This window comes from Mycteria americana, chromosome 1 (assembly GCF_035582795.1).
Source record: "Mycteria americana isolate JAX WOST 10 ecotype Jacksonville Zoo and Gardens chromosome 1, USCA_MyAme_1.0, whole genome shotgun sequence".
NCBI classification, from domain to species: domain Eukaryota; kingdom Metazoa; phylum Chordata; class Aves; order Ciconiiformes; family Ciconiidae; genus Mycteria; species Mycteria americana.
In genome coordinates, this window is record NC_134365.1 from 188,884,748 (window position 1) to 188,911,075 (window position 26,328).

The following is a 26,328-nucleotide window of genomic DNA, read 5'->3' on the forward strand; positions in this document are numbered from 1 at the left end:
ACTACTGGTGATTGACAACTTCTGCAAATGAGGTATCACTCGAAGATTTTCAGAAGGGTGAACCATGATCCTACATGTCAGCATTTTCAGGAAATCAAAATATAAATATACCGAAACATATACAGACATCAACTAAGGTGCAAACATATATTAAAAAGCATTTTTAGTGGTTTTACTTGGTTTTTTTTTCCCAGATGAATTTTTCTTTATCCTTCCGTTACATATGTTTTCCCCCTTCTTAAATCCTATATTCTTTCTTAAGATGGCATGAATCATCTCTGTGCGGCCTTTCCTTCTCCCAAGTGTTTTCTCTCCTTCTTTTTATCCATTTTTTTATGCATGAATTATCTCTCACCCCCTCATGTCTCCCCCCCCCGCCCTTCTTTCTTGGCTGTCTTGGGATTTAGAACAAGCAGCCACCTCCACTCTTCCAGCTCCTCAAAGCAGCCAGGAGAACAAACGAAGGAAACACCAGCCCCCGGGCTCCGACCCAGCGTGAAGCCGGTGGGCTGGGAGGGCCGTCCCTCAGGAATTGGCTCCTTCCCCACCGTGAGGGCCTCGCCTCGCCGGTGACAGCTTCCGCCCCCCGCCAGCACACCGCCCGGCCCCTCGCACCGCCTCACCGCCCGGCCCGGCCCCTCGCACCGCCGCCCGGCCCCTCGCACCGCCCGGCCCGGCCCCTCGCACCGCCGCGCCCGCCCTCTCCCGCCGCACCGAGGCCGTGACGCACAAAGGCCGTGACGCACGCGCCAGCCTTGGCTCCGCCCCTCGCCCGGAAGATTGGCGAGGGGAGGCGCTTCGGAGTCCGTCCTTCCAGATGTTTGTCCCTCCGGACGACCTGTAGCGCTTTCTCCTCCTCCTCCCCTCCATCATGGAAGGAGCCGCGGCCTCCTCCGAGGGCCTGCGCTATGCCGAGTACGCCAGGGTCCCTACGGGCGCCGGCAAGGGCCAAGCCGAGCTGGACCGAGGGCTGGTGAGCGCGCCGGGGGCTGGGAGGGGGAGGCAGCGCATCCCGCGAGTGGCGCCCGAGGAGAGGGGAAGGCAACAGCCGGCTCTGCCTGTCCCCCTACCGCTGCCCGCGGAGCCGGGGCGGGGGTCGCTACTCCCCCTCGGCTTGGAGCCGCCGAGGGGTGCCCCCCGGGGGCTCGGGTGGCGGCTGGGCCCGTCCAGCCCGTGAGGCCGCCACTTGCCCTGCTTCCCAGCCCAGAGCTTTCACATCCCCGCGGGGTAACGTGTGTGAGCTCCAGGGCAGCGGGTCGGGGGATGGGGCTGCGGGGAGCAGGCGTTCGCCATCTCCCGTGGGGGTGGGCAGGGAGGTCGGGGTGGTGGTGCCCGGGGGAGGAGGCTTGTGCCCCCTCGCCTCAGGCCGTGCGTGGCCCTGGCGGGGCTGCAGCGTGGGCAGCGGGGTACACGGGAGCGCTCCAGCCCCCGCGTAAAGTGCTGTGCTGCTCCGGCGTTCACAGGCATGAGCAGACAAGGCCTAAAATTTCATTCCGTTGCTGTAAAGGGATGATACCTGTGAAATTTTCACGTACTGTGCGAGTTTTGTTACCGCAGGCTCGAGTGTTAATGGGTTTGTAGAGCTCTGTTTCGGAAGAGTAATCCTCGCCTAATAGTTCGTCGTGTGGGAGAGGCTGGGTGGGCCTCGAAGAGGAGGCGAAATGCCTCTGAAGTTTCCTCTGCCGTACCCTGCGGTAGTGGAAAGGGTGCAGTAACTTTATCCCACTCCTTCGTACTGGTCACTTCGAGGACAGTAAGTTCTCTTTGGAAAAAAGTTGGGAAAAATACATGGGTCATTGCTTAAAGCACTGGATGGTGAAGATTTCATGGTTTTAAAATGGCTTTAAATACGTATTTGCCATACTTCACTGTGTGCATGCTGTTGCCTCTAAAACATTTCTTTTTTAAAAAAATACAATTTAAAAAAATCATAGTTTTCTAAATTACTTATTCATTGTTACTACAGTCTAGGACTCCCCCCCCCCCCCCCCCCCCCCCCGAGAGTCTTTCTATGTATTTAACAGCAAGCTGTGTAATCTTAAGAAGTTTACTCTGAAACTCATTATTGTCACGTCCATGTACTCTCCCCATGGAATGCTAGCAGGGAAATACCTAGTGAATTTTTGTGGAGTCTTTGAGTCTTCTTACCTGCCTGGGATAAAAATTGCATCTGGGGTTAGTATGGCTTGCTTTGTTGGTGTGAGTTGTTTTGTCAGGTTCTTACAAAGGTCCAGACTGTGGTAGGTTTTTAGGGGACTAGATGCTGGATTGCTGCAATTTTCTATTGGAATTTATTCTTTAGCTAGGCCTTTCAGTGGAGAATGCAGTATTTTCAGGCATATATACATTGTAAGCTGTTAGCATATGGTTGGTGGTAGAAGCTATTTCAGAGTTTCTCTAGGTGGTGTTATGTACATAGTTAGTGGAAAAAGGGACAGTACCCATGCTTATTGGATTCCTGGCTAGGGAATTCAGGAGGAGGTCAAGTTGCAGATCACCAAATTCTAAAATTTTGCCAGAGCGAAATAGCAAGGTCAGCTGTAGTGCTGTGCATCTGTTCCTCTGACGTTGTACAGGGTTAATGAGGCCTTCTTGCCACAGTGGAAGGAAAGAGTAGTAGGAGCAGTCTAACAGCAGCATCAGTCTCTCGGGGCTGAAAGAGCTCTGTTCAATATCCTACCTTGACTCTTGGTTTTGAGATGTCCTGGATGTTAGCTGTCCTCACTTGATCTTGATCACTTTACTCTTGTAGCTGTTTTACAAAAGCATTTGGAGTTTGGAGTGACAGAAGAACAACAGTAGAAGCTGTTGTTCTCTTCTCAAGAAGACCCGCAAGAGGCCTTTATTAATTAATACACACTCAAGAAGATTGATTTGAATGCCTTATGGTAATGCTTGTATTAGTAAATCTGTTGCTCAGGTAACATTTCCTATGAAAAACTGTCAGAAACTTTAGGCATAGTTTTATATACAAACCAAAAAACTTGCTGTAAAAGAAACGACACAAATTGACATGAGAATTGGGTGAGTATGGAGAACAGCATCTAGATGAAATTACTTTTAATTCACTATTGGAAAATAAATTAAATTTCATAGGAAGGTAAGACTGGAAGGAAAACATTAGATTATGAAATCAAATCTGTTGCAGGTAGTTTATGATATCCCACTTTGAAATGTATCTGTCTCCATATGGAGTTAATAAGGTGGTTTGCTCTGAAACAGTCTTCCAATGAGCTGTAGTTGCTCCTCTTCTGAGGAATAGAAGCCTTATTCTAGCTTCCATACCAAACAATCATTTATTTTGAGTCAAGAATTTTTATTTAAGGGAAAAAGTAGATTCAGAAATATTCTTGTACATTTGGTTAATATACTTGTGTATCCTACTTCTTAGCAGCATACAGCACTTAAAAAAACAACAAACCAAACTTTCCTAAAACAAAGTTTTTAGTTAAGCAAGCAACTTACACTTGTGTACTTATTTCAGTGTAAGTATATACTTCCTATTTTACTGATCCATGATTAAGTGTGGACTAAGAACAAAATGCTGTCCAACCCATTGGAACAAATGATTATTTTCTCTGTGCTTTTTATTCCATTATGCTGTAGCTTTCTGAGGTGAAAGACAGTAGAGCTCTTGCTGTGTGTCTGAAAGCTAGTTGTGAGAACAGCAAAATATTTTGCATTTGACCAAGAAGGGTGTTTTCACTGATTGTGTTAGAAGAACCAGTGTATAAAATACAAATCCTATGCAAGCAGGTATGTTTTAACATTCATAAAGGTGGTTCTTGTAGCCTGTGGTCAGATGTAATAATGTTGCACTGAAATTTTAAAATTATGCATTTGAAATTCTTTTTGTATTTATAAGTTTAACTTTTTTCTACTTCATAGAAGGAGAAGCTGCAATGCTACGAATTACAGAAGTCGTTATATCTTTTTTTAGTATGGCAAGTTAGCAGACACTGTGGATTAGAAATTTGCAGAAAGAATATATCATTCTTCCCTGTTTCTTCTGCTAAAAAAATTAAGGCTACTGGAAAATTATGTGTTAAAGGATTGGGCCACAGATCTCTGTATGCTGACAGTATATGATGTATACCTCTAAACGTACTGTATGTTAATTAATATGCTTTATCCTCTTTTGTTTGCCAAACACTTTGGTAAGTCAGGTCTTGCAGTTGCCTTTCTAATGTGTGTGTTTTCTTGTACATGTTTCTGAAAAGAATTAAAAAAAATCAGGTTTTGCAGATTTAGCAAAACTTTGGTTTATTGTTTTCTGTATCTAAGAGGGTTTGTTACTGAAAACTGAACTACACAGTAAAATTAAAATACTGAGATCAACAGAATAGCATAGGGTTGATGACTAACCTTTGGGAGCTGATTCATTGAATAAAGAAAGGGACAGATGTTACTTTTTAATCTTTTATGGTTTTATTTTTCCCTCATGGATCTTAACAGAATGCTTTCATTTAAAACCTACATCTTAGAAATTTCTTAGCGGCATTTTCAAGGTAGGGGGGAAGGTCAATTCTGTCATAATTGAAAGTCAGTAAGTAGTTTTGTTTTTTTTTTTTTTAGCCTTTATGAGTCTGAAATGAAATGCATTTTCAAGCAATGGGAGCCAAAAATGGTTGTGATGGTAGTTGTATTAGCATGCCGTAAATGAACTGATCCGTTCCACAATGATAGTGAGTTGCTTTCATTTAATATTGACATGAAATGAATATATTTAATTAAAGCTTTGCACTTTATAATCTACATTTTGAAGCAGCAGACTAACCTCGACTTATTCTTCTAAATAATCAACTGAGTTAAGTAAGCTTGGAAAAGGCAATTGAGTCAAGCTGGACTTAAGACTTACTGGTTAGTACTTGAATTTGCCACTAATTTTATGAGAGAGGCTGTGTCAGTAAAAGACAAACCATGCAATCTTTCTTACATTGATTGAAATTCAGTTTTTATCACATGTGTGTAGTTAGGATATATTCACACCATAACAAACATTCAAGGTGCTTTGGTATGATAAGTTATCACTTTTTTGCTACTATGTGGCAAGCGACTCTTCTCTAACCTGCTCGTAATGCAAATAAGGTGAGTTACCGTAACCCAGTATTTCTCAGCTTTTCTGGTGGTTGTACCTCACTTCAAAACATGGACAATCTTTCATGCCTCTCTGGCTTGAGCTTTCTATCGCTTTTACCTAGTTTTCTGGCTTGTCTTCGTATTCCTGTTGGTCCTGTGTACTGCTCCTATTCTAGAGCTGCTGCCATGCTTCTTTTTTACCTGCTATTTTCCAGGCAACACTAGCTTTACACTAACTGCTAGTGCTTTCCACTGAAGTTGAAATAATGAATCCCAGTGGACGTGGCTGACTATAAAAGGCCCTCAGGGGTCTCTACATTGTGTTCCCAGACTACTGTGCAAAAACACTTAAGCTATTTCTGCAGTGAACTGATGGAGCCCAGGTATTACATATTAGCGTGGTCTCTGTGCTTGGCCTTACCTATGATGAGGTGTCTGCTGCTAATGCCTTGTTGCAACCTGCATACCTTGTTGTAAACTGCAGACTTAAACCACCTTTTTGGTGGCAAAGCAAGTATAACTTAATTTGGACAAGCACAAGCTAATAAAAATTATTTTTTTTACCAGTGTGATCTATTTCATACATTGTTGAGCTCTTAATTGACTGTAACCACTTAGTAAAAGATTCTCGCTGTCACTCTGAACAAGTCAAAGAAAGTCTTTTGAATATAAATCCATGGTCACAAACCACAGAACAGAGTAATATAGAATTTCTATAGGGATATGATATTTTCAGAAATGTTGTGGCTGTTTCTGGTTAGTGTCTAAACAGAGGAATTAGAGGAATTTTTTAGAAGGTTTGAATATTGAGAGCCTGGGAAAACTGACTCGTGAGAAGAAATGAAAAGAGTTTTAGTTTAGTGAGGAGATGAACTGTATGTGTTGCTATTTTATATCTTCTACCATTTAAGGTAACATACTTATATTTTTTCATGGTCTAAAGATGAAGGGAAATCTCGTGGAACTGAAAGGAACAACAGACATAAAACTACCACATTATTTTTACATTCAGAAATGAATGCTAATATCGAGACTGAAGACTACACTGAAATGGAAGAGTTAGATTACTGAAATGGGATAGACAGGCAGATTTTTAAGGCCAGAACTCCCCTAGTCTTAACTTTGGAGCTCCACTTTCAGTATGTTTAGTGAGTCTCTTTTTTTTTCTACTAGAAACCTCTCGGCAATTGCAGTGTTATATTATGCAAATAGCTAGAATAGCTGCGTCCGGGTAGGTGGGAGGTAGGTACATAGTTAAAATGCATAGGATCCAGAAGCTGGATGGAGAGGAATACAGCTGCTTCTAGATGAGCTCAGAGCAGGCTACCACTTTTTCCATACTGAGCTCAATTCTACAGGCAGCAATCACAGCCACTTGCCTTCAGAGCCGAAGCCATAGGAGCCACTGGGCGTGATGGCAGTGCCTTGCATCTTGTACAGCTGCCCGTTTGCTGGGAAAGTTGTCGACCTGTGTTCTAGCCCCTACTAAGCCAGCTCTACAAGGCTTTAAAACAGTATTTCCCAACTCTTTCCCTGTTCCCTCTCTGTCTAGAAATGAGATTGGGTACAATCAAAGAGAATTTTAGCCCCAGGAATCTTAGTAGCGAAGGCAACTTGGCTCCAAATCCAGTTATTAGGGCACTTGCATTGAAATTGGGGCTTTAAATCCTGCTGTCAGGCTTATTGGTAGAAAATGTATAAACTAGTTATTGGATAAATGCAGAAGTCAGTCATATATGGAAGAGACAGTCTGGTGATAAAAGCATTTTCACTGCTGTTATGTTTTGAATTCAAAACATAACAGGCCTAATCTGATTTCTCATGTTTCCTGGGGGAAAGTTCAAAGCATTATTGAACTATCATATGATAAGACAGGTAGTGCCACAGATGACTATTTCATTTGTTTCAAAGATTACATGTAGGCTTTTCAGAAGTGGAGAGATGCCCCCAACACTTGCAATGCTCATTACCCTCCTTGAATTCTGCAAACGTTTGAGAAGGCAGTCCCTCCTTCAGGGTTTACTACATATCTTTCAGCAGCTTCTTGTTCAACATGGAGATACTTTTTGTCATCCTTCTTGAGATGCCTGACTTTCTTCAAGCACTGTGCAGGAAAATATATACACCTAATCTGGCGGTTTTGAGTTAGTAAAAGCTAGAAGTTACTGTTGTCTAAATCAGATGTTCAGGTCTTTTTTTTTGTTTTGTTTTGCTTTGTGGGTTTGGTTCCAAGAGCCCAGTTAGACTTAAAGCGAATTTTGGCTTAGAATGAAGACTGTCTGAAATCTGTCAGAAGTCTGCCTATTTACAAATATTTGTACTATAAGATAAAGTCCAGGCAGTGACTGACACTAAGTAATGAAAAGAGGTTACTGGGCTTCATGTCTTTACTGGGGCTTCCGTGAGTTGAAGTGTGAAAAATGGAAGACGCCAACATACATTTGTGGCTGTAGCATTTAAGTTAATATTCCAATACCATATTCAAGCAATGTCATGATGAGATTCCCAGTGAAGGACTTTGCCAAACGATATTTTTTTTAGCTCTTCATGTTTTTGTAATGAACTGATACTTTCTGTTATGTACTGTGTTGAACTAGTCTGCACAAATAATTTCAAGTAATCTGTATGGTTGTCTGCCTTGTGTTTTTATCATTACACACCGTGAGCTGCTTTGTCAGTGTTTGTTCACTGATTTGCTGATGGGTAGTTCCAAGTTAAACCTGATGCATTGGCATGGGGTAGTGGGGCTGAACTATAAAATCTAACATAGCCTGTGGAATACAGAACTTACTTTTATCTTTCTTGTAAATTATATATGAAATGTCCATGTCAGACATCAAAAATACTCTCTGTTAAAGTAAAAGGTGCTTATATTTCAAAATAGAATTTGCGTGTTATTCTGATTCCTATTTTTCTGCTTTAGGCCAGAACTATGATAGCAGTTGGGCTTGGTGTTGCAACTGTTGCATTTGCAGGTAAGCTAAATTAGTTCCACAGCCAAGTGTGGAACTGTCATTTGTGAGCTGCTGTTTCCAAAAGGGTTAATGAAGTTTTTAGGAATATAAATAGTGGAAGATGGAAAGGTCGCTTGAGTGCGCTATGGAGAATTGTGTCCAATTATAGTTCCTGTCCCTTCAAAATCTTTGACATATTTTCCAAAATTCTTTTTGAAAGGTCACAGCTGGAGAAACTAATTTTATGGGCAGCAGCTAAAAGGTTCCATCTGCTTTTTGTCTGCAAAATGTAATGTGAAAAGCTTCCTTTGTTTATTTAATAACATATTGCAAGGTGGAGGCTCTTTAGTACAGAAGAGTGCAACAGGATCTTGTGATGTGAAGGTGATGCTCGACAAATTCAAATAAAGAAAAAAAGAAGGTTTTAGTGGCTACAGTGATTTATCATACTAAACTATTCCCATAGTACATTGTTTGTTACCTGAACTCTTTGCATCTGGACTGTATGTTCTTCTGAAAAATAGGTTCTAGTCTGAACATAGGGCATGGGCTTAACATGATTTATACTCTGGGTTACTCACACTAGATAACTGTGATCTATTCTGGTTTTGAAATACACAAATCAATTCCCATTATTTTCAGCATATAAAAGCAACCATGGTCAGCTATGTGCAAATGCATACACCAAGAACAGATGCAACAAGCTGATGAATAGATGAACAAGTTGCACTAAACTTCAGCAGGTGCTTGCTGGGTACAGCTGTGTTGTTTTTTTGATTGGGGAAGGAAAGACAAGATCTTTAGTGATGTACACCCATTAAGCAGTTGGTTTAGCTATGTGTTTGTATAGAAGTAGAAGAGGAATGCTCTTAGAATTTCTTCTGCTGATTGAGCTGAAGAATTAATGGCAGCTAGCAAAGAAGTGGTAACAGAAAGCATTAAGAAGGTGAGGTAATATATTAGTACATCATAGCATTTCAGCAGTGATACTCTAACGATGGTTTTAACTTCTGTGTTAACATAGGCACAGGCTTAGATAACTAAAATAACCTATGGACACATCACGTATTTTAAGAATGAAAGCAAGATGCTATTTGAATGAAGCAGAGCCACATTTTATAAAAAGTTTTTCCATTTGTATAATAGTAAGTTACATTGCTAATGAATAGTTAATCAAAACAATTGTTGGGGAGAGGGGACTTACAGGAAAATCCTCCAGTAACATGGCACAAATCTTGATTCTGAAGTTGATAGGCCTGCTTTGTACTTCTGAGAACGCAGTCTAATAGAGTTCCCTCTAGCCTTTCCTAGCTATAGACGTTCACTGCCGGTGGGGAGTTGAATGGCTCTGAATCCCAGAAGATCCTCTCTTTGTAACAAAATAAAAAATGAAGTACTTACAAAATGTGTGATTAAAGCTTACAACATCACAGCAAGAAATGTGTAGTACATAGATTTTTTTTTTGAAGACTTAACCTTTGAACAGTATTTAATAAATAATGTATATCCAAAGCTAATGTTTCATACTGCCCTTTTTCTTAAAGTTCACAAGGCAGATATCTTCATTTATCATATTGAAATGCATTTAAATCTACTTATTTTGTGAGCAAACGCAATGGATCTTTGTAGTCCATGACTAGGTTTTTAGATTAAATATACTAAACTTCCCCTCCCTCCCCCAATAGTACAAAGATTGGAAAGTGTAAACCATAGCAAGTTTACCGTGGGACTTTGGCTGGGCAGGAAAACGGCTGTTGAGAGAACATCTTGAAAAGCAGTAAAGTGCAACGGTGCTGTACAGCAAATGAATGAGACAAAAAGATTAACAAGGAAGGATTTTGATTTTTTTTTTTTTTAAACCAAAATTCTTTCTGCTATAAGCTGCTGAACATCATTTGGAGACTTTTTTTTTTCTTTTAGTGACTCTTGGTTATAATTTCATTTAACTTCAATCTTTTTCAGGTCGTTATGCTTTCCACCTTTGGAAACCATTGGAGCAGACAATTACAGAGACAGCAAAGAGGATTTCAACTTCTGTAAGTTTAGAGGTTACTTTATGCTAAATTTATTATTTTATATTTCAAGTATTTAGAAAGGAAACATTTTATGTTAAATATGGTAAGTGCCACTTAAATTCCCCCCGCAGGATAGGGGTGCTCCTTATTGTGTATGTTTTGATGTATTATCTGGTATATTTTAAATCCCTATGCATGAAGCTATATCAAAAGATGTTTGTGAGTTTGATAAACAGTTCTGATTTTGCTGGTGATGTTCCATGTTTCAGTTTACTTTGCTAGTAAGCGTATGATAAATTGTTGAAATGCACTGTGAGAAAATAGCTAATTCCTAGAGATTACAAAGTGATGACATGCAGTTTCATTTTGAGAAGGTAAAAATGGAAGAAGTTGGTAATCTTTCTTTCAGTGTCAAAAATCAAGAAGACAAATTGATAAACTTCTAGGAAAGGTTGCCATAGAGATGGGGGAGCTTGTTTTCTTGTTCACATATGAGTTGTCTTTTTTTTTTCTTCCCCAGCTAATTTGAACTTTTAACCAAGTTTTTGTTCTTTGTTTTGCCCTACATATTTAAAAATATAATAATGAGGTAAAAAAATCAAGAGGTAGAGTGTTGTGATAGGAGCATATGCAAGGAATATTCAAGAACATTTACTTTTTCCTTCAGTGGCTATACTGTCCTCTGGTAAATAAATACATTCCATTCCTGTTTGATTAAAGTAATTCCCAGTGAGGTAGATGTCTGCTTGTGGCAGTGTATTCTTTCAGAGTTCATAGTCTGGGAACAGTTATCCACAGTGGAAGGAGTACAAATCCTCTCTTGATGCTGATCGGTGGGGGTGTTGAGGGAGTAGTTGTCGCAGATTATTATTTCTTGAAAAATATATTAACAGTAGATTTTTTTTTTAAAAAGTGATCATTAGCATTGTACCTATTAATGTGAGGTCAGTTGCAACACAGAGCCTGTCTACAGTATATAGACAGACGCTAGAGTCCAAATTAATTTGCCATCTGTACTTTGTGGTCATGTGCTGAAGGTGCAAGCTTGATCAATGCAAGCTTCCTGGGGAGGGAAAGACTCGAAACATGGGCTGTCCTCTTGGGGCTGGTCCACACTTGCTCTTAATTGCAACATGTGTCAGCCAGAAACAGTGTTCCTGGATCAGTTTTTGCTCTCTGTCCTGCTATTGCATTGCTGTTGTGAGGCCAACACTTTTTTTTTTTTCCTTTTCAAAGTAATTTTTTGAGAGATTCCCAAGTTGCCTGCCAAAACAGCAGGAGGGGACTTTAGGTACTGCGAATTAAATTGCTTTCACATGATATGGATACAGTCTGACTTGCAGGCTTGCTAGAAGTAGCTAGCAATAAGGACATGTGGCTTCACAGTAGGGAGTACTTCAGTCTTCACCCTCCCTCCCCAGCAGTTTTACTCCAGCATTTCTTCTTCTATCCATTTGTAGGTATAGGCTACAGAATCTAAATTCAGACATGTTCACATAAGAAAGCAGGCAGTGACTCTTTTTAACACATTGAAATATGACATGCTACTGCACAGAGAGGTGTCTGTTCCTAGGAAACTGTACCCCTCAATACTGGTATACTGACTGAGCCAAGCTCATTACAGGCCTATCTCATTTTTACCACAGTGACTTTCGGAGTCTTGTAGAATTCATGAACAACCATAGAGAGCAACCCAGGAGCTTCTGTATTCTCAGTGTTCCTAGACCCTGGAGCTGCGTCCTCTGTCTGCCTTCACATCCTGCCTTACAGCCCAGAATTGTATGTTGATTTCCAGTAGATTCATAGAATCATAGAATAGTTTGGGTTGGAAGGGACCTTTAAAGATCATCTAGTCCAACCCCCCTGCAATGAGCAGGGACATCTTGCACTAGATCAGGTTGCTCGGAGCCCCGTCCAACCTGACCTTGAAAGTTTACAGGGAAGGGGCATCTACCACCTCTCTGGGCAACCTGTGCCAGTGTTTTACCACCCTCATCGTAAAAATTTTCTTCCTTACATCTAGTCTGGATCTACCCTCTTTGAGTTTAAAACTGTTATCCCTTGTCCTATTGCAACAGGCCCTGCTAAAAAGTTTATCCCCATCTTTCTTATAGGCTCCCTTTAAGTACTGAAAGGCTGCAATAAGGTCTTCCTGGAGCCTTCTGTTCTCCAGGCTGAACAACCCCAACTCTCTCAGCCTTTCTTCATAGGAGAGGTGCTCCATCCCTATGATCATTTTTGTCTCTCCTCTGGACCTGCTCCAACAGGTCCGTGTCTCTCCTGTGCTGAAATCCAGAGCTGGACACAGTACTCCAGGTGGGGTCTCAGCAGAGCAGAGTACCTCTCTTCTGCTATTCTATTTCTGAAGTTGAAAATACAAGTTTTCAGTGCAAGATGAGACATGCTGAAAACAGTAAAAACCCTCTCTTCCTGTTTACCATTAACTGTGTGTTTTTGTCAGCTTTACATTTGTGAGGGTAGTGATGATATTTTTCTTCAACAATCGTAGTCCAAATTTAAGACCCTTGTATAATTCTTAACCAAAATTATTTCTTCTTTACTGCTACTTTCTTGGATTGTATATTTTCTAAGTTTTTTTTCTTCTCCCCTTAACAATCAGTTATTTCCTATTTATAATTTTTCTTTAAAACAGTAGAGAAAACATTAGGTACAAAGATTCTGTGTAAGTGCTTATTGTCCAAACTTCTTATTTTAGTGGCTTTACATGATTTTGTTTGGAGAATTTGAAGCTGCTGAGTATAATCTGTGGATTAGCACTTTCATCAAGTTTCTTTAGAGCATATTGCCCTCTAAACTATACTGACAAAGGAAATCAAGCTGTTAGTACTTCTACCTATGCTTACTGGAAAAAGCATCTCATGTGACACTTAGTGTCTAGGCTTAGTGTTACTTTGCTGGTTTCCTGTGGTGTTTGGAGGCGCCTAACTTGGTCACTATAATTTACAGTGGTTACTCTAGCTTTCGAGAATCAAACCCTGTCCCTCCTCACCTCCTTTTTTTGAGAGACTGTGAAGCAGCTGCCTATTTAAAAGCTAGCTTGTTCTCTCTGTCAGCTCCCACTCTTCCGCCCCCCATTTGCAACTCTTCCCCCCCACTGTCTGCAATAGAAATCACAATTCATGTTGGTTGGAGTCACACAAGCTAATCCAGATGCTGTTTATCCTTTCTTCCTGCTCACTAATAAATGACTTGGGTAAGGTCAAGCTGAGTAATTATGAAGTGATCATTTAAAACGCCTGCTTGCTGTATCTTGAGTATTTGAAACTTTCTATTTACTTATCTAAATAAGTAACATGTACAGTCAACAACTGCACTCATCTTTTAGTCAAAAATAATAAGTAAAGGCAAGTAAAAGTGTTATGTTTTGTTCTAAATTTCTACCTCTCATTTAACTTTAACTTACTGCAGTTAAATATATATTCTTAAATATGAAGTGTAAATGCTGCTGTAATTTAGTCCTGAAGTTTTCTACCACCTTTTTTTAAGCGGAGAAAGACATAGGAGGACACATTGTAATTTGCCCTCTATGACAAGTCATAATGCTCATTTCCAGAGAAATGCTTTTTTAGTTCGAGCCTAGTTTTGTTACTGGTGTCACAAATGCCAGTGACACTGTTTTGTTTCTGTGTGTAGTGACAAGAGTCTGTTGCCAGTAGAAGGTGTGTAGCACTAAGTAGTCATTTGGCTTTTCTTTTTCAGACAGACCTTAATGCTGTTACTTATAATGTTAATATTTCCTTAAAATGTGAAATAGAAAAAAAGGAAGTATTTCAGTAGCGTTCATGACATTTCTTTGTTGAATTAATTATATTGAAGGTTGAAAGACAGAAGATATTGAAGATAGAAACAGCAATTCTAGGCAAAATGAACTGTCAAAATACTCAAATTCCACAATCCTGAAAATTCTGTGTTCCAGAAGAAAAGGGTGTCTTCTATAGCACTTCATTAGAGGTTTTTGCACTGTGTTTCCCTTATTGGATCTGATTCTGCTCAGACTCATAGAGTTCTGAATTGAGAGGTAAGGGTAGCAAGGTCCGTCATTGAAAATGAAGTTTCCAGAGAATAATGCAATTTGCAGTCCGTTTAATAATTTTTTTTTTCTAACTGAAGTTAAAATTGATCTTACCAAATTGTAGGTTATATTATAACACAGCTTCTAAATAGTTTGTTGTTGTAGTTTGGTTTGTTGGTGTGGTGGGGTTTTTTTTCCTTCCAGTGTTTGTTACCTTTTCAATGGAGGACTGTATTGGTGGTGGAACAACACGTAGAGTTTTCAGAAAAATTCACTACTTCATGTAATATGATGGATGGTCTCGGTTATGGGGTTTTGAATCTCTTACCTGGCATGGAAACAGTGATTATGCTTTCCCTGTGCTATGCCAGGGAAAGTATCTTGAAGACGTCACGGTCCAAATGGATTGGATTTTCTTAGCTGACTGCTTTTGTGAAAATTTGCAGGAGTGAATACAAACTTGCAGAGCAAGTCCAGCCATTTTCTGTTTCTCCCCCCAAACTTATTAATAGCATTTGTTCAGGAAGCAGAATTTGCTTACATAAGTTGCTAAACAGTGACAACATGCAAGGAAATGAAGTAAATTAAATGATAGCCCCTCCCCTCACCCCAAATATTACCAAGAAATGGAGAGCTTACTTCGATGATTTTTCCAGTACAGAATTTGTTTGCAGTAGCCGGGGTTAATAAATAATCAAGTGTCTAGAACTGCCCGCTCATCGATGAGTTCTCATAACAGAAAAATATCTTGACTATTGTTTCATTTCATTGCAGCCATCACTTAGAATTTACAACTAGGAAAAAAAAAATTGCTTTAGTTTGAATAGCATGCAAAAGTTGTTTCATTAGGGAACCAGAAATTTGCCAAGATGTTTCCTAAAATGAAGGCTCAAAGTTTCTTGCCCTTATTCTAACCAGCGGGAAAAATGGCTTTTATGTCTAATTTCCTTTTGCTTTAAATACTGTTTGGGATCAAGATCTTAACTTAAGAATTGATTATTCTTGCTACGTGCTTCACTTCAGAGAAGAAAATGTTTTTTTCTTGATGACCGGTTCAACAAACTGTTTTTGCTTATGTGCCAAAGGCCACAGACAACAGAATTTCTTTTTTCATTCCTCTTGGAAGTGAACCAAATCAGGGCTTCCCAAGATTAGAACAGTGTCAAGGAAGCAGGCTTTAAAACCATGAAAAAGTATTTCTGAATTTAAGCCTGTAGCCATCTGTCATGGTATAACCCCAGCCGAAAACTAAGCACCACACAGCCGCTTGCTCATCACCCACCCCCCCCCCCGGTGGGATGGGGGAATCAGAAAAGTGAGAAAACTTGTGGGTTGAGATAAAGACAGTTTAACAGGTAAAGCATAAGCCACACACGCAAGCAAAGCAAGGAATTCATTCACTCCTTCCCATGGGCAGGCAGGTGTTCAGCCATCTCCAGGAAAGCAGGGCTCCATCACGCGTAATGGTGACTTGGGAAGACAAACACCATCACTCCGAGTGTCCTCCCCTTCCTTCTTCTTCCCCCAGCTTTCTATGCTGAGCATGACGCCATATGGTATGGAATAGCCCTTTGGTCAGTTGGGGTCAGCTGTCCCAGCTGTGTCCCCTCCCAGCTTCTTGTGCACCCCCAGCCTCCTCGCTGGTGGGGTGGGCTGAGAAGCAGAAAAGGCCTTGACTCTGTGTAAGCACTGCTCAGCAATAACTAAAACATCCCTGTGTTATCAACACTGTTCTCAGCATAAATCTAAAACATAGCCCCATACTAGCTGCTGTGAAGAAAATTAACTCCATCCCAGCCAAAACCAGCACACCATCCCTCTATTCTCTTATTTCAAATAGTATTTTAGATGAAATCTACCAAGAACAGAGACGAGCTGTGTTAGAGATAATTCAAATCTTGCTCTTCTCTACATGAATAGTGAACCAGTGTCCTCCTGTATTAGTGTTGTATGCCAGAGTTGAAGGGTAGAGAAGAATTAACCTTTTCAGAAATCCATGTGCACCTAAGCTGCTTTGGGAGAAGTTCTGGAAAATCTTTCAGAGGACATTAAAGTGTGCTTTTCTCTCCTGGCTGTAGTAATTGTTTGGCATCGTTGCAAATTTCTGTGCAGTTCTGCCTCCTCAAGGGTGTTACCTTGAGGAGGTGGCCATTAAATCATTAGCATCGTTTCCTCTCGGAGGACTGGAGAAGCCCTGTGTGTTCCCTTAGTGTTACATACTCTAACCTGCAGTGTCAGTGTGCACTATTACAGACCTGTTTTGTGTTACCCTGTAGCTATAGCAGCAGTTCCTCAAACGATTTTTGTTATAGGCATGACACGTCCACAGTTGCTTCAGCTTTGGTACCTGTAGTGTTACGGTAGCGGTTATTTTGTGTATGGTTTGGGGTGGGAAGAAGGAAGATAAAATTAGTTTCAGATCATAGCAGCACACCAAAAAAATCTTTTCTGTTGCTGTGTGTGACTTTGTGGTAGCAATAGGTGAAACATTTCTGAACCACGCTTTTGGGTGAATGTCACTCCTAAGCTTAATTAAAGGCTTTGCTTAGATATCATAGACAGAGCCCTTTAAATGCTTTAAAGCTTTTGAAATTACATAAGAGAGTTTGTGTAAACATAAGGCAAAATTCTCACTGAATAGAATATGAATATTTAGTGAGAAAAGTGTTTTATTAAGGGCCGGGCACATTTTAACTTGGGGGTAGAAGGAACACTTAAAATAATTTCAGCTCTGAGGCCAGACTTCCCTTTGATAGCAACAAAAGAATGATATTTTTCCCCTAGTTGATAGGTTTTGCATTGAGGAAAAAATTTCAGTCTTGAGTGATTTCTGTGTGCCAGTTCCCAAAGGCAGGCTGTCTTGGAGCTACATCTGCTGCCTCTGGGACTTGTGCAGCTTAGAGTTGTTATTTGTGTTGCAATGGGCTAGTCCCTAATTCTTCTTACAGAAACATTTACATTGAGGAGATCACTGCTAACCATCAATGGTGGTTCAGTAACTCTTTTTTTAATTTAAAATATATTGATGGTTGATAAATATACTTTCAACCCATTCCCTATGACAATTAATTGTTGTAAGGATTTACTCTCGTCTCCATCTCCTTCTCTTTAATGTTCTTTTCCCACTCATGTTTTTTCTCCCCTTCTTAAAACAGTGGCTAAAGTGTCACATGTCAATTAAAAAAACCAACCCCGGGTCCTGTATCTAATTGTCATCAGTCGTTGGTGTCTGGGGAAAGATGTAAAGGCAAAAAAGTTGGTTAGGATTTCCCCATATACTCTGCTATTTTCCAGTGTTCTCCAGCTCAGTGATTTCCTGAAATAGAGGTTGTGGCTTTATGCCAAGCCTTTTTTAATTTTTGGTTATTTTTGGTTATTTTTCAGGGTTCCTTCAAAGAACTCTTGATATTTTTTTTTTTTGAGGTAACATTCCTTCATGTGAAAAAACATACTGACTCTTCATCAGTATATTATATTTATTTGTTCTTATCCTTTTATTGTTGTTTTTACCTGCTTTCTTTGTAGAAATATCTGGGCATCAGGGTGATTGTCCGTAATTCATTGAATGCCAAAGTATTGTGACTTTTGCCATTTTCCACTGTGGTGGTACCAAAGCTGTTCTAAACAAGTTTCCCCCTTTCCCTCCCCTGCCCTCCCCAACACACACACTGTACCACTCTATGCTAGTATGTACTTTGATTCTGGACTCTTTTGCCTGAAGGCAGGATTTTAATGGTTGTAGCTATTAATATCTCTTATTAGCAGCAGAAGATTGTAAAAACACAGATAGTTATTTTTAAGTTGGTTTTTGTATGTGTTAGCACTCGGGAGAAGTCGTTTCATATTATCTGGTTTGTAGTCATTCCATGCCTTCGAAATAAGTTATAGATGAATGTAATGCTCTGAATGAGGTCATATAAATACGATTTAGGTCCTGGGACCTTATACATGAGACTAACTACTGCTTGTTTTCCCTTTCTTCTTTTTAGAGTCTTTCATCATACTATAAAGGAGGATTTGAACAGAAAATGAGTAGGCGAGAAGCTAGTCTTATTTTAGGTGTAAGGTAGGTCTGTTGCATTAATATGTTTTTGTTTAGTAAGTATTGAATGAAGAAAATGCCTGTTGCGAGAATGTGGAATACTCTTGCCAAAATCGTAACTTTTTTTTAAAAGACTTCTAATGGCTTCTAAACCATTCTAATATTCTGCTTAAGCTAAAAAGCAAACAATAAAATGCTAATAAAACATGCAACTTGTGTTTGGCTTGAAGGCATGGTAACATATTGCAGTGGAGAATTGGTGCTCTAGAAATAATCAGAATAGCACATACTGTGCTAATTAGTGTGATCATGTGGCCTGGTCTCCAAAAAAAACCCTCGAGATAAGTAATATTGTAGATTATATTAATAAACAAGGAAAACAAATCAATTTTGCTCATTTTTTTTGTAAGTCAGTAATATTATTTTTTTCTTTCTCCACTCCGATTTGTTTGTATTCAAAAAGTTGTGGCATATTCCAAACAAAAATACTCGGAGAGACTTGTCATTTAGACTAGGTATGGGAAATAACTTCCAGGCTGAGTATTCAATGGATTTTTTCAGTGGATTTTTTCAAAAACATTTGGATGGCCAATGGCCACACACCTTAGTGTTTTCTGTAAAGCAGGTGGTGAGTTTGAGAGCTTTCGAGATGAGAGGAGCAGATCTGACCTTAAGTAGTAGATTTCTTATTTATGGTTTAGATCAGTTCTGAATTTTAAGGTTAAAAAAAAAATGAGGAGGATGGTTTTAATTATCCCCAGAAGAAATTATTTTAGATGGTGAAAACTGGAACTTAAAATCCTGTTCAGTGTGCTATTTGTGTTTACTTCTAACATAATGGAAATAATTCAGATTTAGCATTCATTTTAAGAAATTGTAAAATAAAACTTTACATTTATTTGAAATATTTCATGCTTGCACACTGAAGAAGAGATTTATAGGAATGCTCTTCAGAAATATTTCCTTTGGCCTTTACGATAATGTATTAACACTTTCACTTTATAAGGGCAAATTCAGTGATATTCCAGAGTAGCACATGGCAGCTTAATTGAAGTGTGTTTAGAGTGGCAATGCCTAGCCTGAACACTGCTCATGTACATGTGTGAAGTTTCATCACATCTGAAATCAGTCCCCTTTAATTTTTAATTTTAATAGCTTGAGTCTGCACTGGGAACAGTGACACTGCTTGTTGTGTTTGGACTGAGTCTTGCAAATATCAAGACTTAATCGGATTTGAGGAAAGTTCTTAATGATTAACGGATTGAGCCTTTAACTGTGTAGAAGTATGACTAACACCTTTATCAGAAATTCTCACATTGTTTAAACACTTTTCTAGACCAGTTTTAACTCACTGCTTACTGTATTCTATATATAAAAATGCCACCAAAAAAAAAAGGCAAGTGAGTTTTAAAGTGTTACGGAGAATGTCAGGGTGTGCACAAACTAGATCTGTCTAGGCTCTGATCTTACTATTGTAACACTTGTCCTCTGTGTCGTCACTTCCAAGTCATATTAAATTTTGATGCAAAGACTTTCTTCATTATTTCAAGTGCTGAGTATGCATGGGCAGTATAAATAATAAATACAAGCCGTGATAAAGGTGAGCATTTAATGGTAGCTTTTAAATTTCAAGTGTATTGGCCCATTACACTTTCCAAATGTTATTCTCTAATAACCATTTTGTAAGATTGCAGGGGTTTCGGTAGAAACATGCATGTGCATTATTTGTATTTAAACTATGTAAAAGGTATCCAAAGCTACGAAATACTGTATTAGAAATATTGACTAATTTTAAGTTTTAGTGTTCTTGCATTAGTTGTTATGGAGCAGCACTGATTACTGAAATTTAGTATAAACATAGCAATAATATTAACAACTATGTACTCTGTAGAATGAACTGCTGATGGGAGAGATGGGGGAATGTCTGAGATGACATAGATGAAAACGTTAGGAGTGTTTTCCAAACATTAGACAAAACAGATGCTAGCAAAATATAGCTGTTCTAACTATAATGGTTTACAACTATCAAGTCCCTAACATTGAACTTCTGAAGCTAGAAATTATGTCTGAAAATCATGTTAAAATGCTAGATAAAAATTAATAAAATTTTCTGTATTGTACCATTTCCTCTATGAAACAAGATGCATATTTTTCCTTCCACAGGAAATATTTAATTGTTTGTTAATGTACAAAATATATAAATGCAGTAGTTAAAAATGTTTAAATCATTATTCTTAAAACATAAATGACAACCAAAAAAAAAGGTTATTACATTAAAAAAACCTAGTACATTGTATAAGTGTACAAACACAAATATATTTAGGGTTTAATCATTGTGGCTTTGTTTTTTGTTGTTGTTTTTTTTTTAATTGATTTTATTTTATTTTTAAACACAGCTTACTGCACAGGTATATCATATGATTATAAGACCACTCAAGTTGGGAGGGACCTCAAGAGGTCTCTAGTTGCACCTGCTGCTCAAAGCAGAGCCACCACTGCTGTCAGAGCAGGTTCCTCAGGACTTTATCCAGTGGGTCTTGAAAGACTCCCAGGATGGAGAACGCACATCCTCTCTGGGCAACCTGTGTCACTGCTGGACTGTCTTTGGGGTGAAAAAGTAGTATGTCCAGCCCGCACCTCTCTCTCCAATTTTTGCCCATTTTCTCTCACCCTCCCACCATGCATGACTGTGAGAGCCTGGACCCACGTTCTTTTTGAACTCTCTGTAGATGCTGGGGGGCTGTTGTGAGGTCCCCCAGCAGCCCTCTCTTCTGCAGGCTGAACGAGCCCTGCTCCCTCAGCCTCTCCTCAAAGGCCGAGTGCTCCAGCCCCCAACCACCCTGGTGCCCTTTGTTGGACCTGCTGTGGCTGGCCAATGCCTTTCCTGTACAGAGGTCCCCAGACTGGATGGCCAAGTAGAGGGGAATAGCTGCTTCTGTCAACCTAGTGACCATGCTCGCGTTCATACAGCCTGGGAGGCTGTTGTCCTTCTCTGCTCTGCCGGGGCATGCTGCTGGCTCTAGTTCTTGCTGTGCCTTGGGTCCCTTTCAGCAGCCCAGCTCCCAGCCCAGCAGTCCCCAGCCTGTAGCGCTGCGAGGGGCTCTTCCTTCCCAGGCGCTGGGCTCTGCGGCTGTCCTTGTTGAATTTCATGGAGGGTTCCTGTCAGCCCATTCCTGCAGCCTCTCCACGTCCCCCTGAATGTCAGCCCTGCCCTCCAGTGTATCGACTGTTCCCACCAAGGTGATAGACTTCTCAGCCAGTTCGTGATGTTAGAAGGCAGCATGACGTTGGTGTGACTCAGGTTGTGAGGCTGTACTTTTTCAACAAAAATGCAATTTTTACATTAAACATTCTTTTGATAGTGATTAAGAATCTTTAGAGGCCAGTCTGACTGTGGGATAAGCAATATCTCTTAAATGAAGCAAATTTGATATGAAACACCATTTTTACAGTTGCTTCTTGGAGCAGAACTGCATGATTTTCCATAATGCGCAACTGCAACTTTTCCACAGTTACACTTTGGCCATCTAAGTTTCTAAATGTGGTATATCGACTTTCCTTTTTATTATTAAACAACAGCTTTACAAATCAAAATATAGATGATTGTTATTTTTAGCTGTCTGATAACAAATCGTTTCATTTTTGTATTTATATAGTTCAAGGCCTTTTACCCTCTGTTTAATTCTTATTTTCTGGGTTACTTTCTGTTCCACTGAAGATTCTTTTCTTATTCCGGGTCTATGAACTATTTTTGCAACGTACTCTAATTTCCCTGTGACAGAATAAAAATTAGAGGTTGCTTACCTCGAGAATGTAGTTAGGCTGATACCTTGCATTTCAAACTGTATCTACAAAAAGATAATTAATTGAGTCATCACTGATTAAGAAGTCACCTGAAGTGGAAAACACTGCTTCATTTCTGCATGCTAACAAATTATGAAAAACTAAACCATTCAAACTGTCCATTTGCATATGATAGCCTTACTGTGTTGGCATACTGCATCCATAAGTGGTTATTTGTCTGGTAAGGTACATATTTAATTTAGGCCAAGTACATATTTTATGTATCTGTCATTGAAGGAAACAACATTATGTAGCACTTGTAAATCAGCATGTCCCTGAATGTAACACATTGAACAGCTCTGCAAAAATAACAAATACAGGGGTTTTTTCAGGCCCCAGCAGAAAGAATTATTTATAGCAGCTATAAAAATATTTACAGTAGAACAAAATGTGATAATATTAAATATTTGTTGTTTTGCCACTGGTCGTATAAATACTTATTTTCTAGGAGGAAAAATGTGTTTTCTGCATTTAATGGTAATAATAACGAGCTAGATACACCCTAGAGCTGCTGGTCGTCGCCCCCCTGCACCCCCCAATTGTTTATTTTAAATGAGTGGATGTATTGCATTTTAAAAAAACCTGAAAGATACTTGTATGTGTCAAATACACAGGCTTTTTAAAAATGTCCTTCTTGGTGTGTCTTACATGCCTTTGTTATTACTTCCTCAGAGATGCAGTTTTATGTTTTGTCCACAAGATGGTGAAAATCTCAAATTTTAATTATTTTTGAAGCCAGTATAAAGTGTTAATTTATAGCCTGAGTGCAGTGGCATTTATGGTAAGCACTTCAATTTATTTTTGCAGTCCATCTGCTGGCAAGGCCAAGATCAAAACGGCCCATAGAAGAATCATGATTTTGAATCATCCTGATAAAGGTAAATAATTATTACTTTTCTTAACCAGAGCTGGAAAAGAAGAGTCTTAAATGAGATCCTTTAAGTTTACTGATTGTTTAAATAACCACACTGAATGCAAATGTATGTTGTTTATTTATAGACTTGAGCTTTTGTGTGTCTTCTCTCAGATAAACTAGGCTTTATGAACCACAGTTTTACCCATCTTTCTTTAATGTTGTTTTCTAGACTTGTGCTGCTTCTGGTAAAACTATGGGCTCAGGGACCAGTCTTCCACCCTTTAAAAAAACTTATTCAAAAATAAGAAAAAATTAACTAAAACATTTTCCTATTAAACTCACAGTCCTGTTTTGAACTGAGATGAACCAGTCACATGTATGAAAGTAACTTTCTGTGGGGAAATGTTCTGCAGTCACTAAACACATCATTGATGAAATTCAGACTTCCTGGAATTCACTTGGAAAAAATGTAAAGCCGGGCACTGTTGCTTTACTGGCCAGGTTTTTAATGTAAATTTATCTTACTATTATTATAACTTTAACTACACTACAGCTGGTTGAGAAAGAAAGCCCATATGTTCATTGCTGTTTCTACTTTAAAATAACAGATGGTGAAGAGTTGCACTGTATTTCAGAAGTCAAAAGGGGAAATTGGAGGGTTTTTACATCTTTTTTGACAGAATTACAGGGCTCCCTGCCAGCACCCCATTTTAAGAAAATGAAAAAATAACTGTGACCACTGGCCATGGGAAGTGTTTAGTTGATGCTTTTCTTTGCTGTCTTCACCCCTCAGTTTAATTCTAAAGTTGTCCTGCTTATTTGATTTATCACTTTCATTTCTTACACTCTTTAGAATGTATAAGCTGCACAGACATAGAAAATAAATTACCTTCTGCATTTCTAATATATTATAATGGTCAGAGGCCTCTTAACCACTAGAGTACCTATTAGGTCAAAGTTTTTTGATGATGAACTTCTAAGTTTATTGTAGCAGTACTTAGAGATGTGAGCCAGAACTGTGAATCTCCGTGTGGATGTTGAGTAGACCTAAAGAGGCAGTTCCCTTTACAAAGATCGTACATCTTAACGACCCACTCTTAACAGCTGTAATGCACCTGCAGCTGGGCACAGTGTAGGTTTGGATGGATGTAGTGAGCCCTCCTGTGTCCTATTAACATGGAGCATTTTCTCAGTAGGAACACCAGTTGAAGGGATTTGTGCCTCTGTGCTGCCCCTGCAGCTCTTCTGGCATGGCTGTAGAAAAAAATCTTGTGTAATGTCTTCAGCTGCAGAGCTAGGGCCTGGAGTAATCTTGAACATGTGGCATCACAGAGAGACTTGTTTGCTTATGTATATATCTTGATTTCTTCTGGCTGTGGGTAGCGCAGATGTGCTTTTAAAAATAATATTCAACATTAGAATACTATTTTAAAATAATATTTTACCAGACGGAGTTGATAGAAGAAAGGGCAATAATTACAGATATTAAAAGTTACATATGTTATCTGAGATCCCAAATGTTGAAGAGAGAATTATTAGAAATAAGACATATATATAAGTTTGCATAATAACATCCCCAGTGAGTGCTACTAAAGTGGTTGCTTATGAACCTTTACATAGTTCAGTTTAAAAGTGTTTTTATATTGATACATTGTATGTTAATTTATCAGTTACTAATTTTATGAAAGAATATTTGCTCACAGAAAAAGAGGAAGAGAGAAGACTTTTGGACTTGCCCTAATTATAAACAAACACTTAGGCAATCATGAGATTGATTTTTCTCTCATTGGAGGGCTACAAAATTAATATGGCACTTAAGGATGTAAATGTAGTGAAAACACTACATGTAGAAAATCAACGCACATTTAAAAATTACTTGGGATACATTGTTTATTGCAGTTTTCAGTCTTTACTGTTTGTTTGATCCTCTTGTCTACTCTTTGAAAGAAGCAATACTCAAATGTAGTAAATACTATTCCTGGCTAAAAAGCCAATTGGTTTAAAAAAAGAAAAAAAAAATCCTTTTGCAGTAGCCAGTTCTCTACCCTTCCCCTGCCCTGCCTCACTTTCCTCCAGTGTGTCTTGCCTATTAAGGCTACATTCAGACAAAACCAAAACACAAGCAAGAGAACTCCTTTACTTTTTCCAGTTGTTTTATTACACTATGAAATGACTTTCTAATGATTTGGATTCCTGCAGGAATGTCCTAAAGAAGTCTTTAAGCAAGCCTTGCCACATGTGTCTACAACTAGTTCTTCATGTTTCTTCTATCATTATCTTTTCTGATGAATAGAATAGAATGAATGAAACGATGAATGAAAAATTATGATTGAACAGATGCCTTGGAAAAGGCTATTCAGTGCACAGTACTGCTGGAATCATATTTTCATGTAAAAAATATAGGTGTATTATAGTAAGTGGTAAGTTACTGATACAAACCTTGTAACGTTGTTTTTGGTGACTGTAGGCAGATGGTTGGCACTCAAGGGGAGAGTAAAAAAAAACAAACACAAAAAGACCGCTGAACTGTAATCAGATTGTTAGATGAAGCGTAAAGCAATGACAGTGTTCAGGACTAGAAGTTAGAAGGCGTACCATGTTTAAATAGCTTTAATGTGATAGTTTCTGGCTGGTAATTTTGGGCATCTAGCACAGGAGAGGCTTGCTGTTTGTGTGTGCGTGTGCACGCACTTAATGATTCTTTGTCAAAATTATTTATAAAATTTTACCTCTTAGTTTTTGGGGTGGGTGGAAATAATAGCTATTAGCTTTGGATGAATGTTCAAGACGGCTGACCTTGCATACGTTTGCAGCAACATTGCACTGCAAGTCTAAATCACGCTGATGTAAAGTGATTTCAGATTTCAGTCTTCTCTCCGAGACAAATTGTTTAGCGTTATTCTTCAGTGACTTCAGTTTTGATTACGTTTCTCATGTTTCCTTATCAACTAGTTTACTTCATATCAATGTCATTTTTTAAGCAGTTGTATGAAAAGGATCTATTTAGGAAGGAGGAGCTCATAAAAGTGAGTAATAAGGGGATGCTGCAAGTGAAGTTGTTTGGTACTTAATGCTGATGTGTAAATGGTATTCCTTTCCCCTCTTTCTTCTCAGGTGGATCACCTTACTTGGCAACAAAAATAAATGAAGCAAAAGACTTGTTGGAATCCACTGCCAAAAATTGAAATCCGAAGCCTTGGGTCATAAGAGATTCAGCCGATACATTGTGCAACAGCTTTCGTATCTATTTGCTCCACACAGTTTCTTAACACTGCATTGATTGTTTCTATTTATTGTCATAATTAAAAGTTTAAGATTACTTAAAAGCAAACTGAAATCTTTTACAGTTATGTAAAGTTATGTACAGTTATGCTCCTGTGAGGAGCAAGGAGTTGGACTCGATGATCCTTATGGGTCCCTTCCAATTTGAGATATTCTATGACTCTGTGTATCAGTTTTAGTGTATTTTTACTGAATTACTATCCATTACAAGCTTTGAAAACGTT

At 39.0% G+C, this 26,328-nt stretch overlaps 1 protein-coding gene across 2 annotated transcripts; it reads left to right on the forward strand.

The window, feature by feature from the left end:
• Window positions 1-830: 830 nt before the first annotated feature.
• Window positions 831-26,328, forward strand: DNAJC15 (DnaJ heat shock protein family (Hsp40) member C15). 2 transcript variants are annotated; one of them, XM_075489205.1, is made up of 6 exons: window positions 831-973; window positions 8,003-8,054; window positions 9,996-10,069; window positions 18,071-18,147; window positions 22,774-22,844; window positions 25,937-26,328. In XM_075489205.1, exons 1-6 carry the CDS (start codon window positions 872-874, stop codon window positions 26,005-26,007), a joined length of 447 nt encoding a protein of 148 aa, XP_075345320.1. In that variant the 5' UTR covers window positions 831-871; the 3' UTR covers window positions 26,008-26,328. The 2 variants fall into 2 exon arrangements, with proteins under 2 accessions (XP_075345320.1, XP_075345322.1); XM_075489207.1 differs by lacking the exon at window positions 831-973 and adding an exon at window positions 3,619-3,756.